We start from the raw sequence: 16,344 nt of genomic DNA, 5'->3' as shown, positions 1-16,344 counted from the left end.
GTGCATGCCATGCCATGCCATGCCATGCCATGCGGCTCTGTGTATTAAGTAACGCAAGACATGGAAGAGGTTGCCAATTATTCGATGTCGCTTTCGAGGATGTTATGCTCGTGAGTTTATTGTCAAGTTTGCGCGCTTGATGCGCTCTGTTGAAGCCATCACGACGAGGAAGACTTAGCGTGTGCTGCTCTTCTTTTCTTAATCGAGTGTCGTGTAGAGAGAGAGAGAGAGAGAGAGAGAGAGAGAGAGTTATCGAGGCTACTCGCACGGCAAAGTATTCCTCTCTCTCAAGTGTCCCGTCTCAGTCTCTTGGGTCCTTATGTGCTTTGTGCTTTTGGATAGCTCATGTTACCTTACGCCTCGTAAGTTCTCATCTTGAAGCCTGTTGATTACCTATGTAGTAAGTATCTAAGCACATAAAATGTGGAGCAACTAATATGTCCCAAGAGAATCTGAGATGAATAGATATACGAGAATTCACAAAAAGAACACTCGATCACAAAGGCTGTCCTTCTCGAGAACCACTAGTACGCCGAGCGATTCGGATCAGTCTTCCACCTAAGGCAGTTGTTACTCCCATAACCGCCCTGCTTACCATTCTCCCCGCCGCAATTACAGCTATCGACGGGCGTCTTGAAGTAGCGCGTACACTCGTCCATGCTGAACGTCCACGAGCAGCCGTCGAGCACCTCGAAGCTGAAGCTAATCTCCTCCTGTCCAGAAAAGGGCTTGATGGACTCCTTCTTGTATCTGCCCATGAGCTGCTGCTGCCCGGCGGCGGCCCTGCCATCTAGGTCGCGGGCCTGGACGCCAACGTCGGAGCCAATGTTCTTGCAGAAGGAGTTGATGCCGTTCTGCAGCCGGATGTTGCTCATCTTGCGCCCCTCGCCGTAGCATTTCACATTGTTGTGCTTGGCGTCGGCCTGCTTGAGCGGCTTTGCTGTGGGCTGGGAAGGCTGAGTCGTCTGCGCCCTGGTGGTGGTGGTCTTCGATTCAAGCGGCTGTTCGCACATGCGCCCAAGCTCACTCAACATTGAGCCCCAGGGGAAAAACCCAGGCAGGCTCATGGTGCCGTTGTTTGAAATCTTGGGGACGTTCCATCCAGTGCCGTCACCCATCGGCATCTGTCCCGAGTCGTTGTTGTTTCCACCCCTTCCCGGGCAGTCTAACATGTCCATGTCGTAGTAACTGGGCGACTCGGCAGCCTGCCGGCACATCCAGTCCTTGAGACGATCGTCCAGCTCTTTGTTGGGGTCTACAGCGGCGGCCATGCGCGGCCGGAGGGCTTTTGCTGGCCAGGCGCCGTTTTGCGGCGGTGGCGAGCCAGGCTCGATGGACGGAGGCTGCGTCGGATAAGGCGCTTTAGGGCTCGCCGTTGACTCTTTACCATTCGGGCCGTTGTAAATAACGACGGGCCAAGCGGCAGTCGTAGCGGGAACGGGCCAGAAGTCCTCAAAGGCTCGGCGGTTCAGGCTGCCACTGTCCCTCTTCACGTTGGAACCCCCGATGGTCATTACCTCGAAGCCCAACTTGGATAGCGTCATGGGCCGCACCGTAATTGTACTCGTCCACGCGTCCTGGCTGACGGTCATGAGTGGGTAATTGACGGTAGTAGTCGCCCCTGTATATGGCGGAATCTTGACACGACAGGGTGGCTCGCAAGAGAATTCAGGTTGTTCCATATCCCAAATAGACGGGTCAAGCCAGAGGATGTCGTTATACTGCTCTCCGTCGCTAGTGACGTCGAGCAGCGATATCTGCGACCAGAAGGGGTGCGCATCGATGTTGAGGTTGTCCTTGGCCGCAATGCCCTTGCCGTCCATAATGACCATATACTTGGCGCCTATCGTAACGAGATGCTCCCATCGCACGCTAGCATGGTTTCCCTTAAGAAGAACCAGTGCCTTCTGGCACAGCTGTCCGCCAATACAATCTTGGGCGTAGGCCGAGAACCACGAATACAGGCCAGCGCCAGCAATGACGATATCCTCGCAGCCGCGCATCACAACGGCCCACGATTCATCGCAACCACTGAACTCGTCGCCAACGGCGCAGGAGTAGTCCGGGTCACCAGGGAAGAGGCCGACGGAGCTAGTGAAAGGGGCAGGCGGGTTTGGGGTTGGCTGGTAGTACGGTGACTCTGTTTGGATCATGGCGGCGAAGACACTCGCGGCATTGTGGAAGTTGTATTGGTACATGATCGCGTGCTCCGATGCCGTGCCGTAGAGCCATGTGGGCTCGGTGCTCTCGATAAGCAGGCCGCGAGCAACGTATATCGAGTTCTGTACCATGGTGTTGTTGGCGTCTTCCAGGTCTGGGTCATCAATTAGATGGTCAGCCACCCACAGCCACATGTTCTCGAAGTATCCCGATGCGCCTGGCTTAATGTGCATCATCAGACTAGCAGCATTGCAGCCCGGGGCGATGCCAGAAGCCAGAGCTGGGCACTCCGTAGGCGTCAGATCGGTGCCCGTCGCACCGCCGATCCGGACGTGGCAGTCCCAAAGGGCCGCTGATCCCTTTGCATCAGCAGCCATATTCCACTCAATGAGCACGGCGCCAGCTGTCGGGCCCTTTGTAGTAAAAATAAGGTCCTGCATCTCGACGTTGCCGACCTGGCCAGGGCGACCCACGCGAAGCATTGGGGTAGGCTTACTCTCGTCGGAGAAGGCCGGACCTTGGGCCACGATCTGCGACCACGTCTCGCCGACCATCTTGACGCCGGCTGGTACTGTCACGGTCCCCGTCAAAATATACGAGCCGGCATCGACGAATCAGATGCTGCCCTGGCTTGAATCGACGGCCAGCTGGAAGGCAGCCGTGTCGTCCGTTATGCCGTCGCCCATAGCGCCAAAGTCCCTAACGTGAAGGAAGTCGCCCACGCCGCGGTCCTCGTATTGCGGCTTGGGACGCTCATAATAGGCATCCTGAGCGTCCAGAAGCGCGCTATCTCTGCGATACTTGCCGACCTTGCCACCAGATGAGAATGAGCGTGTACCATCATCGGCTGAGCTCGAATATACGGGGCCCAGTACCCACTCGTCAAGCCTCGTAGACGCGGCCAGCAGGGTGCGGCCATTCGTGTCAGCGACGGCGGTGGTGACACCCGACATGGCGATGTTCTCGAGTACGAGACCAGTGCTTCCGGAACCTGGTTTGGATGACGGCGGCTGAATAACGACGACGGTACCGACGTTCGTGAAGGACGAATCCATAATCAGCGATGACCCTATGCTGCCGTCGGGATAATCAGGCACAAACTTGAAGCCTGTCTTCACGTCGGTCATGGTTATTGACTTCCACACCCAACCCCAGTCCCAGATAACCTGAACGCCGACGTCACAACCACTGAAGACAAGCCGCTGGGCGGTAAATTGCTGCTCGCCGCCGTACAGACAGACGTCGCCACCTACAAATGTGACGTCGGAGATGCCGCCGCCGCTGCCATTTTCGGCAAAGAGGCCCTTCTGTCCTGCACCGGCCCGCAGCTCGACGTTCTGCATACTAGTAGCCTGGGCCACCTGGTAGTGTAGGCATGCCGCCTCCTCAGAGGGCGGTGCTGGGCGGACGTCGATAATGACGTTGCGGATCTGACGATAGAAATTGGCCGTATTTACATACCACTGCTGGTCGTGCCCGTCGGCGCCAGTCCCGCCGCCTGTGTATTCGTCTGTGGAAAGCACCCCGAGACCAATGAAGGTCTTGGAGGCGACCAGCACTGGTCGGTTGATGGCATCACCGATGACCTGCGTGCCGAAGGGAAGAGGCACCGTGCTGGATATGAGATACGTGCCGGGTGGGAAGTAGACGATGGCATTCTTGACCGTCGACCCGTTGCATTTCTCACCACAACGCCGGCCATCGTTCATGGCCCGCTTGATGGCGGCAGTATCGTCAGTCACGCCGTTGCCCGTGGCGCCATAGTCGAGCACGTTGCGGAACACAGCGTACGAGGGTTCATCGCCCCAGGGGACAATGCCCTTGCGAGCGATAGACTCCATCCAGTACGAGCCGGCGGCCGCGCGGCGTGTGATGTTGCGGCTGGGAACCTTAACACCGTCCTGGGGCATATCAGCCTCGGCCTCGGCCAGGAGTGCGGCGGCCCAGGCAATCTCGTCAGTAATCTCGAGGAGCGGGGGTGGTTCGGGGTCGTCGCGGCGGGTGCGGCGGGTCTCGTTCACAATTGCTCCGCCGATGACAGTACCGGGCTTGAGTCTGTATTGATTTCGCAGTGGGCTATTCAGACGGGCCTTGTTGAGCTTGGACGAGGCCGCGATGGCGATTGTCACGATGCCACGGGCTTTTTCGAGATCACTTGACGAAGCCGCGTTTAGGAGAGGCTTTGCGCGTTCATGAATGGCTGCCGGTACCTTTTCCCCCTGCCGTTTCGGCTTCTCGAAGCGTCGCGACGTTTTATTGTTGGTGTGTAGGTCGCCTGAGCCAGCCGACCGCATCCGCAAATCAGTCATGTCCCTAAAAGTCGGCTCAGCTGTCACAGAGGAGTCGTTGAATTCGGCCGGGATATATTCGACGACACGATAATGGCCGGCGCGCATGCGCCTCAATGCCTCCTCAAAGCTGGGGCCGTACCGTGAATGGGGCACCCGCGTCGGCTCGTTCGGGTTCCCATCTTCGTCCGGGTTGGTGATATTGAGCCCGCGCTTCCTTGCTTGAGAAATGAATTCATGGTTACTATCCATGCCAGTAGTAGTATCTGTCTTGAAGACCACGGCTGCGTTGCCGTCGGGCCCCATGTCCATGGCAGCGAAGCGGAAGAAGGCAGTATCCCTCTGCGGGTTGCGGGGATCGTGCCACGTAAACTCATTGTTGCGGGCTTCGATTCTGCTGAGAAGGACGTCGCGGAGCGTCTTGTGCGATCTAGCCTGCCAGTCCTGCTCGGCCTTTACGGAAACGCGGTTACCGTTGACGACAACAGCGAAGGGGTCAAGACAGGCATGACCAGCGCACCGAGTGTTGGCAGGTTGGTTGTTAGCCCAGCCGCTGCCACCCTCGACCCAGGTAGCAGGGGGGAACTCATCGCAGGTATAGCGCATCCCGGACCTCTTGATGATGTTTTTGGTCTGACTGTCGCGTTCATGTTTGAGCATGTTTGTGTTGCCGACGGCCTCGACATCCTTGGTCCACCAGGGGCCGTCGTGGCGGAAGGGAACCTTCGTGCTCGGCTCGGGGCAGTTCCGCGCTTTACCCCAACTTTTGGGGCAAGACTTCTCCCTGCGGCCGGACTGGTGAGTCCAGCTTTCTTCACCGGTATCAAAGTCGTAGGTGAACTGGTCAGCGGGGATGGTCGTGCCAGGGTGGAGGTTCTGGCCGCGGGGGGAGCTCAGGAAGGTGTCAACGTTGTCGCAGATGTTGTTCATGTAGTAGCAATTGTAATAGAGATAGATGATTTCGGTGCGGCCAAGGTCGATAACATTACGCCAGGCGGCCCGGTTGTCAGGGACGGCCTTGCTGAGAAATTGTGAGCATGCCGTCTACCATGAGTATACTGCGGAATAGAAGGCACAGAAACAGAAGACGGAGAGAGACTCACTATCTGTAGCCATCGTATTGGATGTTGGTCGCAGGATTAGTGATACGGGTGCGGTCCAAATTCTGCAAGTACTGTGCATTTGCCTGGCTAGAGTTTTGATCTAAAGCGAGCAGAACCGAGAGGCACACAGCGAGGGCGGAATGCCGCAAAACCATGGCGATGGATGTATTTGATACTGTAGCAATCTTCGGGTGGAAGCACTAGGCGTTGCTAGATGACGGGCTTTCTGATCTTGCTCGTTCCTTGTCAGCCACGAGCTGTCGAGACGTCCAGCCTGATACCGATAACGAGACGGATGCTGGTCCTGGCTTCCTGGCCAGCCGTACCGAGATCGAGGACATTCGCCGATATAAGTAAGCCTCCTTTTGCACATGCGCGTCTCAGCTCGGCCTTGGTTTAGGGTAGCTGAATACCTCACATCGTGTAAGTCCGGAGAGGGGAGAAATGATACTGCTGTGCCCTGTTCATTTTGCCTCCCCTCCACCTTCCAATGTCGGATTCTGCAGAGCAACCCATGTTGCGGTGCGTCCGGATAATCTTCAATCACCAACGGCGGTTGAGGCGACTGGGCAAGGGTCTTTGTCATTTCCTCGAATGCAAGGGGGAGGGGCGGGAAGGAACTTTCACAGGACATGCTTAAATTATGGCCCCATTGCTGTCCGTGCCTAGGTAGGTACCTCACTCGGCCATCCTGTTCCGCGCAAGACCCACCACTAACAGTCCTATCCGCAAGCCGGGGCAGTCTTGCCTGGTTGGCAACAACTTTGGTTGGCGGGCAGACTCGGGATAGCTACGTACATTTTAGATTGCTTCTTGGAAGTCGCGGTCCGTCCCGCTCTTTAACGGCACAAAATGAGCCTATTGCCTAAACTGTGCCACACGAATCATCCGATTTCACCGTTTTCAACTGTAACTCCACAAGGAAGTAGTCACCCGATCAGTACTGTGCCTCATGGTTACATACTTTTATCATGACTCACCTGCTACTTATGACAAGTTCGTGCTGGACTAAGATGATGAACCGTGGCACTGTCTTAAAAAGGTAGGTACGATGTTGCCTGCCCCGCCGATTCGTTGAAAGGACTGTTCAGGTGCTCCGTCGTCGAGAAGCAAAGCGGGCTCTAGGCTCTCGACTCAACACCACCAACGCCAAGATCCAAATTGCCCACAACACAAGCCAATCAACAGAGAATTGCGGAAATCTCTTCATATCTGTCGCAGGGGAGCTCTCAGCCGTGCCGCTCGTACAGGAAATGAAGATATGCAGTGGCGGTACCGAGCGGCGCAGGGCAATGGGAGCGCGGCAAGAATGGAGGTCCTTGAGGCCGATCGAGCCCTTTTAACTATCAATCCGAACCCCCGAGGTCGAATAGGGCTCCGTTAGAACCTCCTTCTGCAGACAGACCGTTCGTACAAGCTGCAAGCACGAGAGGATACCATGGAGTCGTTCAATTTCGGTGCTACAATCTCGCGCCCCGGTGCCGTCCTTTCGCTGGCCATGGCCTCCTCTCTTGTCTTGTCACATCTCTCCTCAGCTCAAGATGGGAAGTCATGCCAGCCTTATACTTGGGATTCCCTTTCTCAGATGCGCATTGCCGCGGCCGATGACGACTCCGGGCCAACTGAAGGTACCCTTATCATCGTTAACCCGGGCGAGGTCAACTGCCGGTACTGGACCGATACCCCAAAAGATGTTAGCTATTACACATGTTCGGAGCTTGCTCAGCGCTACGATATGCCCAGCGACCTTTTCTTCACTTTGAACCCAAGTCTTGATAGGGACTGCGGTAACATCAAGCCCCAAACCGAGTACTGCGTCTCAGGATGTGAGTGCCTACTACCACTAGGCGCGAATATGCGTTTCATGATATCGACTAACTATTTGACCTAGTTATTGAGCCCATTAGGGCTGTTGATGGTCTCTGCGGTCCTCGTCATAACAACGCTACCTGACTCGGAACCGACAAGCAGTGCTGCAACTCGGAGACGTGGACCTGCGGCGATTCGACGTATGTGGCCGTACCCCAATGTGATGAATTACCTTAGCTACAAGAGATTAACACGACATATTGACCCCTAGCGAGGACTGCGCCCCTGGAACCTGCTACGAGGGCGACTGCGTGGGCGATACTGTCTATAGCACCGACGGTACATGTGGACAGGACTACGGCTTCCGCGTCTGCGCTGGCCGCTGGGGAAGTTGCTGCAGCCTAGACGGTCGATGCGGCACGGGCGACGCTTTCTGTGGTCTCTTTGCCTGCCCGGATGGGGACTGCGACATTTGGAAGCAGGACGAACAGCCGGCCGGCACAAAGTGGACGAAAGACGGTACCTGCGGTGGCGCGGAGGGAATGAGGTGCTCGGCCGAGTGGGGGAGGTGCTGCAACGTGAACGGTATTTGCGGTGAGAAGCCTGCCGACTGTCATATTGAGAGAGGGTGGTGAGTCTCGAATTCCATCTTTGGCCAATGTGGTAAAACTGACGTCCACGCAGCCAGGACGGGTTTGGAATCTGTGCCTCGACTTCGACATCTCCCGTGTCCACACTCACATCCGCTTCGTCCACGCCTGCGGTCATTTCGACGTCCACGGTCCCAGGAACCTCGACTCTGGGGACCACCGGGACCTCTGTGACAACCACAGGCACCTCCACAGCGGCTCCCTTTCCTGCCTGTACCGGCGGCTCGAACGCGATAGGTATCACAGAAAACCTCAAGGGCCTGTGTTCATACAGCTGTGACTTCAATCACTGTCCTGCTGGTGCATGCGTCTGCACGGGGCCCGCCTCAGAGCTGGCTGACGGTATACCGGAACTGACAGGGCGCCACGGCTGTCCAGATGATAATGTCACTGAGAATCTAGCCTATTATGAGGACCTCTGCGAGTTTACTTGTAGCCACGGATATTGCCCGTCCGGTGCCTGCGAGTACTGTTGAGACAGGTTATTGAAGCGATTGCTTGATGCCCTTCGGTAGTAAGGCTCTGGAGTTGTGGGGAGCTGGACCTTCTAGACCTTCTACACAAGCTGTGAGCCATCGCAGTAAATGAGCAAGTATCACACATTTGTGCTGGAACTCTCATCTTTCAATATTTTAGTTATCGTGGGCTAGGAAAATGGGAAAAGTGCGATGAATAATGGAATACACATGTACACAGCAGATGAACCAGCCTATCTCAATTTCCCCCTTCTTGGCGGAGCCTTTCCAGCTCACGTATTCGAGCCGCAGATCTCGCCTTCATTCTCTCCATGACTTGTCGCGAGGCCTCCTGGTCCTCAGCTAAGGTCATTTCGACCGCTCGCGGTGGGCTGGGCTTTCTGTGCCATTGAGCCCACCCGTCTTCAGTCCCGATTCTAATCGGCCCACCGAACAAATGGACGGCCAAACTGGTTTCGGACGTCCACAAAACCTTCCCCGCCTGGCGTTCGAGCTTTCCCAAGGCGTCTAGAATCCTCTCGCGCATGCCCATGAGCCACGGGTGCACGACAGAGATGTACTCGTGTATCGTGAGAAAGGTACCCGCCGTCGTCACCTCAAGCTGAACGTCTTTAGCCCGGGGCCGGTTGGGATCCGTCAAGGTATCTGCAACGCAGTAGCGATTCAACTCGACCCAGAGCTCTTCCCATGAGTCGAGTGCCTCGACTCGGACGGTGACGGTTGTGACGGGGGGCGCCATGAGAGACTCTTGCGATACAGGGTGCCAGCTCGGCTCGAGACCGCTCGCAGATTCTTCGGCAGATATAGGGCGAAAGTAGGGCTCCATCACGTCCCCTGGCTCGTAATAGTGGTTTGGCGTGACCTGAATTGCGCTCTCGAGAGGGCCATTGAGCGTCCAGAAAAGTCGCTTGGTGGCTGGTGTGAGCATTTTGAAGTCCGGGTACTCAGGGAGGATTCTCTCCAGCAGGGTGGCGACGGAGGGCTCTGTCCATTCCTCCATGGTTTAGTTTCGCGTACGTTTGTGTGAGTGTGTGAGTGTGTGTGAATATTTGTGTATGATCTGAAGCGAGTTGGTTTACAGATGAACAGGAAGGGAAGTGGTGTAAACGGACCGTTTTGTATTAGGTAAAAGTCCGCTAGCCTTCTTGGGACACCGTTATGCGAAGCGCCAAGCACGATACATACTGCGAGAAACGGTGGAAACAGAATCTGGCATTAACAACTTACAAGTGATTTGGCCGCCCCTCAACGCGCAAATCAGCGTTTAAAGTCTTGTATTACTGCTTGATGTATTGCCTGCCAATTCTTGAAATGCGAATTGACGGCGTAGCCTTTAGATACCTGAAGCGATGCAATTTGCAGGCATTCGACTTTTTACAATATTGAGGGCTACCAACATAACGATGGTCCTTCATAAGCTAGTTTTCAAGAGCAGAGCCATTGCGGTTCAGTTACTAATCAGGCATTTTAGTGTGCTGCATCGTCCGCGGTCTTGACCTGGTACACAAAGTTGGAGGATGAAGACAACCCCTTTGCCATGATAGGTTCCATATCAAGGCCTGGTGACAATTCAGTTGCCTACAAAATCTGAATCAGTACAGTCTTGTGAGGGATTTCCGGGTGGGGGGAAAAGGGCTTTGCGAATACTTACCTTGTCAACTACCTCGGATTCGAGACCTCGCTGTCGCATATCCACCGCGAGCTGAACTGCTGTAGACTTCGTGACGGGATCATTCCACGCCTTGGCGGCTAGTATGATGATGCGAAGGATAAAATCAAGGTTATCCTGCCGTCGATAGTCTTGAGCGGACGTATCCCAGTTTTCGAGGAACACGAGAGAGGCTGTGTATATGGAGAAGGTCATCATGGGATTCTTGAGCGTCTGCGTGATATCAGGCATCATTCGGATGATGTTCAGAATCTCTTCGGCGGCGCAAATCAATCTCGCCTGGCTCTGCTTCGCCATGTGCTCCGGCAGTCCGGACGACTCTATCCTGGCGAGAGCTGCTCTATGTAGCAAAATGACCGACGTGTGGATGATGGCGTTGACAAAGGTGGCGTTGCGGCTTTGGATATTCCGGGGGAGCGTCAGGTCGTCCGGGAGGGCGGCAAGGAGACCTACTAGGTCGTTGTCGATCTCACGGTGGCGTTTCCAGTTCCGACTTGTACGTGGGTCGGTGAGGCCATCGTCTGGTAATGTCCGTGTCGAGTGCTGAAAGGCTTGGAAGAAGCATGCCGCGGCCAGGACCCGTCCTGCAAAGGCGGAGAAGTCGCGGCCTTCTTGTAGGAGAATGCTCGTCAGAGGGCTCGTCTGCTCCTCGACGCCTGTTTCAAATGCCGTTTCTGACGCAGGGAGATGTGTAGTAATCTGCAAAAAGTTATGTGAGCACGAACGGTCAGACCTTAGGTATCATGTCTTCTCCAACGAGGTAGGTACGGTACGGCGTTAGATGCTGTTTACTTACATCTTGCTGGTTGATCATTACCGGCCAGCCCGTGCTACCGCTAACCAACCGATCCGAGCAGTAAATTACCCACCATGTCCTCCGCCTCTCCTCTGCCTCAGACCAGTCCTGTGGAGGTGGAAGCAAAGACATCGCATCGACGCCTTCCCCGTCAACCCGGTGAAGGCCGAGCATCTGACCGATCCTAATGGCTCGACAAAGACTCATTGAAGCCTGCGCAAAGTAGAGTTGCTGGGCTTCAAAGTTGGCGATCAGTGTCCAGCACTGAGCATGTGCTACAGTAGCAAAGAACTGTCCATCACCCTTTTTTTGGGTTGTGTCAGCAACACGGTCAAGCTATAATTCGCCGATACCTCGGTAAAAAAGGGCCGCACAACTCACTCTCATTTCATCGGCTTCTACATATGCCTTTGCGCGATGGTAGAACGGCATGGCGAGCTGCCTGTGAGTCTTGGTTACTTCTGCGCCGGAGGCCATGACGATGTATTGTAGGCACATTGGAGGCTGCATATGAGGCGGCAAGTACAATGACATGGTATACCGAGTTGGGTGCAGCATTGGCGCAGCGTATTGCCATTTTTCAAAGTAGGTCCTCGTTCTGCCGGTAGAGTTAGAAACGTGATGACTTCAATCATCTCAAACCAATTAGTGACAGTTCTCACAGAAACTCAATGACGTCTTGAGACGGTGATTTCTCAAAAAGCCCGAGGGAGAGTAAATCTGTGAAAGACGTCTTGTCGTTTAGTGGGGGTTGATTTTGATCTGGAGTACCGCTGGTAGATGTCGTCGCATACGGCAAATCTCTCGTCAAGCAATCGGCAATCTCGCCGGCAATTTGCTGAGGCGGACTTTCGTCATTTTCAGAGGCAGAAGGGTTGTCTCCGGTCTTTGCCAGTCGCTCAAGTTGCTCTATAAGAATAAGAGTGTAAGACTAACTGGTTCCAAGGAACATCATTGCCACAAATCCAGTGTGATTGTACGCGGTAAAAACAGAACTGACGTACCTAATTTAGCCTCTAGCTCATGCACGCGTTTCCTCCTGCCGACATTCGCTCTTCTCGACTGTGGATAGTCGCAGCTGTCCCCAAGCCTCGCGCACCGTCCACAGCGCGGGTGGGCGCGATCGCACCTGAGTTTTCGTGTTCGACATTGCGTGCATGAGAATTGGTTGGCGGGAGCATCATTCCCCTTCTGCGATTGCATATTTTCCCTTAGGGTGTCGAAAGATACAGCGCCAAAGAAGAGCGGCGGCTCTCAACCGGTAGACCATCGCCATTATGTTCATCGTGGCAGATTTGCAAGAGTCCAACAAAAGGTTACACTGCTTACATAATTACTCTACCACACGAGTAATGCACAAGATTAGGTTCCTCTACGTAAGGGGGACTGCCTATTTGAAGGTGGAATGTCATTCGACGTTTGCGTACGGCCGGTCTCCGATCAAGTGCGAGCCGCTAAGGGCCCCATATTTCCCGCTGTATTCGACCAATCTTTACGGAATACGAGAGCGAGGAGGAGCCCCGTCCGGGACCGAAGTTTTGCCCTGTACCCGGGCAGCGCCCCGGACTTGATAATTAGCACTCTCGGCGGATGCCGTTCTTATCATGAGGTCGTAGCAGTGCAGCGTTTGCAGACGTTGTATCTATACCATGGCCAACATGTGGAACGATCGCACCCCATCATGGTGCGAGCGTTTACCCTTGTTCTGAATATTTTGGCGCCTACGATGTTATTTCTGGCTTCATCCAGGTCTGCTAGATGATGCACAAGTGCAAAGGCGCTCACATTGGCCTTTGACCGACGCAAAACATTGTTTTGTAGAATGTCAGCCATCATATCCCCATTGAAGGGCAGGCAGGGTCGTCAAGATGGTGTAAGTGTCATGGAGAGCGAGCGATTGATGGTTTTCCCGTAGAGTATCGTTCTGGGGTTCCCTTCACGTGGGTCTATAATTTGCGAAGTATTATAGGTAGCGTGGCAAACTTATGTACAGGCTGAGACTAGAAATCGAGGAGACGAATTAAGGCAGTTAGCATCAAGAAATCTTCAGACCGGTAGAGTCAAGACCATAGATAATCTAATGAACGCTTTCATCCAACAAGGACCCGCTATTGTAAACAGTAGAGATTTTTCACTCACTTCTGTTCGAGATGAACTTCCTGATCTCCCCGCAACGGCCTCTTACGGATAATCAGCTTGAGAAAATGCTCCTTGTTTTTCCCCCTTAAAACCATCATGGCACTCTTGAATGAGTTTGGAAGCTGCGAGTAAGCAGCCTTTTGTTCCATGGCTCAAGGCTTTTTCCTCTTCCAGGCAGTTTAACAGTGCACTCGCACGATTGACATCTTCGGAAAAGATGATATGAATGGCCAATTGGAGGAGGTCGAGTAAGAAATGACAAATTCTCGCTTTCGACTAGCGCCACACAATGGCAACCTGTTTGAAAATCCGTAGCTTGAGTAAAAGCAGACTGGCGGGTTTGAGATCCTTGCAACATATGGCCATTTCAGAGTACCTGAAGTTGCACGTAATTGTCACGAAGTGGGGGCGGGGATCGCCGCAACATGGCATATCAAGTTGCCAAACTAACTTTTGGTGCGAAAGAAAATACACGTAAGAAGAAAAGGCCTCAAATTTGGATCCAGCAATTGAGAAAGACCGCACTTTGCAGCGTGTATCGTTTCTGGTAGACAGTCGGAAAATTCATGTTTCTGGTATTGTTTGAGTCCCATGTCAAGTCTTGCGTAACTACAACCCCTTGGAACCCATTGTCAGCCATACGAATCCTCAATGTTCGGACGAGACTTTTAGAGGAATGGAAAAATTCCTCTGATGCCGACTCATCCGCAAAGAACCAATTGCTGTCGCATTAATTTATCGGCGCGAGTATCTCTTCTCTCGCGATATGTCGTGGGGGTGCATCGGCTCTGGGTCCCATTCTGTCATCTTGTGCCTTTTCCAGGAGTCCCACTTGGCGTTCAACGACAACGGTCTCTGGCAAAAAGGCTGTTTCAAACCACCAGAAAAATGTCACAAGTGACAGACACGAAACCTCTATCTAAATAAAAAGGCGGGGTAGATTTTTTTGAGCCTAAGATGCATTCAAAAAGTCTTGGAAAGTCAGTAGAGTTTATAAAATCATCCGCTTGCTTTCGTTTTCGTTCTCGACGGGATGCCTGGCGGTCACCGCGCGCAGCAACGCAGCCATCTCGACAAATAGCCACATTTCTTGGCTCTGCGAACAGCCACGGTGGTTCTGCACTCGTCATCCTTGTGAAGGACAGTCAATATTGCCAGCCCAGGTTTCTTCAATATGACTCCGGAACGAAAATTCGCCATTCCAAAGGGCTCAATGGTCCTGGTGACGGGTGCAAACGGTTTCATCGGCTCCCATGTCTGCAATGAACTGCTGCAGCTGGGATTTAACGTCCGCGGAACGGTTCGCGACGTTACTAAATGCGCCTGGCTACCAGAAGCGCTGAAGCGACAGAGACCAAAGGGTGACTTCATGTTGGTTTCATTGCCGGACATGGAGAAGGAGGGCGCCTTTGACGCTGCGGTTGAAGGTGAATGTGTCGAAGCTCTTACTTATACCTCAGGGAGGCTAACACCCTTACAGGCGTCTCTGCTGTGATCCATGCTGCTTCCCCGGTGTCTTTTAGCCCAAATCCCGAGAGCGTCATTCCTCGCAGCATCACTGTGGCTCTCAATGCTCTGAAGGCCGCCAACAAAGCGGCGAGTGTGAAGCGGTTCATTTTCACCAGCTCTTCCGTTGCTGCAGCTCTCCCTCAACCCGAGAAGAAGGGAATCGAGGTGAACTCCGACAGTTGGAACACTGAGTCGGTGGAAATAGCATGGAGGGAGGCTCCGTACCACCCTCAGCGAGCGTGGCATATATATGCCGCTAGCAAGGTGGAAGCTGAGATGGCAGTGTGGAAGTTTTATCACGAAAATATTCGGCGACTTTATGACTTGATAGTCAGCAGCGGTAAGCAATCTGCAGTTCTATCGATACTTGGATTGTGCAATGAGGCTGATTGGGTGTTAGTGCTTCCCGGAACCAACTTTGGAAGAGCTCTGGATGCGGCCAATCAGGGCCATTCGTCAACCTCATCCTTCATCGAGAGTCTATGGAACGGAACGCACGTGGACCGTCTAGCAAGCATTCCACCACGTAAGCGCATAGGAAAATGTTCACTCTTTGCTTATACGAGAAGCTAATACAGACTGCAGAGTATTTCGTCGACGTGGAAGACAACGCTCGACTTCACGTAGCTGCTGCAGTGCTCCCAAACGTTCGCAGCGAGAGAATTTTTGCTTGGGCTGAGCCCTTCAACTTTGATACCGTCCTCGACATTTTGCGCACGCACTTCCCGGAGAAGACTTTCGTGGATAACTTCCATCACTATCGCGAGCTTTCTGTTGTCTCGCAACCCCAATCGCGGGCGGTTGAGCTGCTGAGGCAACTCGGAAGAGAAGGCTTTGTTCCTTTGAAGCAGAGCGTTCTTCTCAATGTTGAAGATCTATCATGAGACGAATACGAGAACGACGAACGAGAGATATGAATCGAGAGCAAGCAGTCTTGAGGATGCGACGATAACGGGCAGACGCCAACAACTAGGGCTCACGATTCTTTCTGAACCCAATTTCTTTGACAACGTCACCTAAGTGTGGCAACATTTTGTTCTTCAATTCCTTTACATGTACATACTTGATCTACATATTCGGTGTCCTTGTCTAGCTTCAACACAAGGCCGGGTCATAGTGTCACTCCTTAAGTAGATCCTCTCAGGGGTGCCGATCGCGCGACAGGGGAAAGGGGTAGCTTGACGAGCATCAACCCTGTCGGCGAGAATGGCCATGGTCTATAAATATCACAATGCACAGAGCACGAGAAAAGGTATCACTTGGTTCATCGTGAAAAATGTAAATGCCGTTCGATGTCTCTTGGTTTCTAAACACCCTCAGTCATTTTGCAGACCAAGTGCATTGGCAGCTATTTGCCTGTGGAGGTGGCACAAAGTGTACAATCCACGTATTCGTACTCGCCATCTCAGGCGCCGTGCACAGAATTGGGACGACTGCGGGACGTGGAACCATCAACCCCGCCTGACTCCTGTCAGTTTGTCACACCCGCGCGTTTGTCCAAGCTTTCAGCGCCATGCTGCCACGCCGATCCCAGACGCACGTTTTGGAGATCCCTGAGCATCCGTGTCAGTTGGCTTTCACTGCTAGAAACGTTTAGCTAGTCAGAACCTACCTTTTTACTGGGACCACACTTGAAGTCCCAGAGCGGTCGAGTCGGACGACTATGTCAGGCCTCGCCGGTCAGGCCTCGTTAATTAAGGGATAGCTTAGGGGGCATAAAAAGGGGGACTAAGTAACAAAGGAGT

At 53.6% G+C, this 16,344-nt stretch overlaps 8 protein-coding genes across 8 annotated transcripts; 3 read left to right on the top strand and 5 right to left on the bottom strand.

Annotated features, from left to right (window-relative positions):
* Window positions 1–524: 524 nt before the first annotated feature.
* On the bottom strand, window positions 525–2,714 carry CLUP02_06464 (LysM domain-containing protein; the record flags this gene model as incomplete). The annotated part of the gene is made up of 1 exon (XM_049285463.1): window positions 525–2,714. One exon carries the CDS (start codon window positions 2,712–2,714, stop codon window positions 525–527), a length of 2,190 nt encoding a protein of 729 aa, XP_049142606.1.
* A 60-nt stretch (window positions 2,715–2,774) lies between these two features.
* Window positions 2,775–6,185, bottom strand: CLUP02_06463 (LysM domain-containing protein; the record flags this gene model as incomplete). Its single annotated transcript, XM_049285462.1, has 4 exons — window positions 2,775–5,469; window positions 5,552–5,751; window positions 5,819–5,855; window positions 5,923–6,185. The coding sequence occupies 4 exons, from the start codon at window positions 6,183–6,185 to the stop codon at window positions 2,775–2,777; spliced, it is 3,195 nt and encodes a 1,064-aa protein (XP_049142605.1).
* A 218-nt stretch (window positions 6,186–6,403) lies between these two features.
* Window positions 6,404–8,686, top strand: CLUP02_06462 (uncharacterized protein; the record flags this gene model as incomplete). The annotated part of the gene is made up of 7 exons (XM_049285461.1): window positions 6,404–6,491; window positions 6,706–6,866; window positions 6,951–7,377; window positions 7,459–7,564; window positions 7,632–7,991; window positions 8,045–8,481; window positions 8,583–8,686. The coding sequence occupies 7 exons, from the start codon at window positions 6,404–6,406 to the stop codon at window positions 8,684–8,686; spliced, it is 1,683 nt and encodes a 560-aa protein (XP_049142604.1).
* Window positions 8,687–8,724: 38 nt separating this feature from the next.
* On the bottom strand, window positions 8,725–9,486 carry CLUP02_06461 (uncharacterized protein; the record flags this gene model as incomplete). Its single annotated transcript, XM_049285460.1, has 1 exon — window positions 8,725–9,486. One exon carries the CDS (start codon window positions 9,484–9,486, stop codon window positions 8,725–8,727), a length of 762 nt encoding a protein of 253 aa, XP_049142603.1.
* A 467-nt stretch (window positions 9,487–9,953) lies between these two features.
* On the bottom strand, window positions 9,954–12,101 carry CLUP02_06460 (binuclear zinc transcription factor; the record flags this gene model as incomplete). Its single annotated transcript, XM_049285459.1, has 6 exons — window positions 9,954–10,064; window positions 10,138–10,854; window positions 10,952–11,254; window positions 11,333–11,549; window positions 11,614–11,882; window positions 12,051–12,101. The coding sequence occupies 6 exons, from the start codon at window positions 12,099–12,101 to the stop codon at window positions 9,954–9,956; spliced, it is 1,668 nt and encodes a 555-aa protein (XP_049142602.1).
* Window positions 12,102–12,443: 342 nt separating this feature from the next.
* On the bottom strand, window positions 12,444–13,239 carry CLUP02_06459 (uncharacterized protein; the record flags this gene model as incomplete). Its single annotated transcript, XM_049285458.1, has 4 exons — window positions 12,444–12,593; window positions 12,650–12,742; window positions 13,004–13,028; window positions 13,091–13,239. 4 exons carry the CDS (start codon window positions 13,237–13,239, stop codon window positions 12,444–12,446), a joined length of 417 nt encoding a protein of 138 aa, XP_049142601.1.
* A 73-nt stretch (window positions 13,240–13,312) lies between these two features.
* Window positions 13,313–13,641, top strand: CLUP02_06458 (uncharacterized protein; the record flags this gene model as incomplete). Its single annotated transcript, XM_049285457.1, has 3 exons — window positions 13,313–13,338; window positions 13,406–13,462; window positions 13,494–13,641. The coding sequence occupies 3 exons, from the start codon at window positions 13,313–13,315 to the stop codon at window positions 13,639–13,641; spliced, it is 231 nt and encodes a 76-aa protein (XP_049142600.1).
* Window positions 13,642–14,264: 623 nt separating this feature from the next.
* On the top strand, window positions 14,265–15,483 carry CLUP02_06457 (NAD dependent epimerase/dehydratase; the record flags this gene model as incomplete). The annotated part of the gene is made up of 4 exons (XM_049285456.1): window positions 14,265–14,517; window positions 14,571–14,939; window positions 15,000–15,125; window positions 15,185–15,483. The coding sequence occupies 4 exons, from the start codon at window positions 14,265–14,267 to the stop codon at window positions 15,481–15,483; spliced, it is 1,047 nt and encodes a 348-aa protein (XP_049142599.1).
* Window positions 15,484–16,344: the final 861 nt, after the last annotated feature.

The sequence above is a fragment of the Colletotrichum lupini genome, chromosome 3 (genome assembly GCF_023278565.1).
Source record: "Colletotrichum lupini chromosome 3, complete sequence".
Taxonomy (NCBI): Eukaryota; Fungi; Ascomycota; class Sordariomycetes; order Glomerellales; family Glomerellaceae; genus Colletotrichum; species Colletotrichum lupini.
Note: the sequence above shows the minus strand (reverse complement) of the source record. Positions and strands in the feature narration are given on the sequence as shown.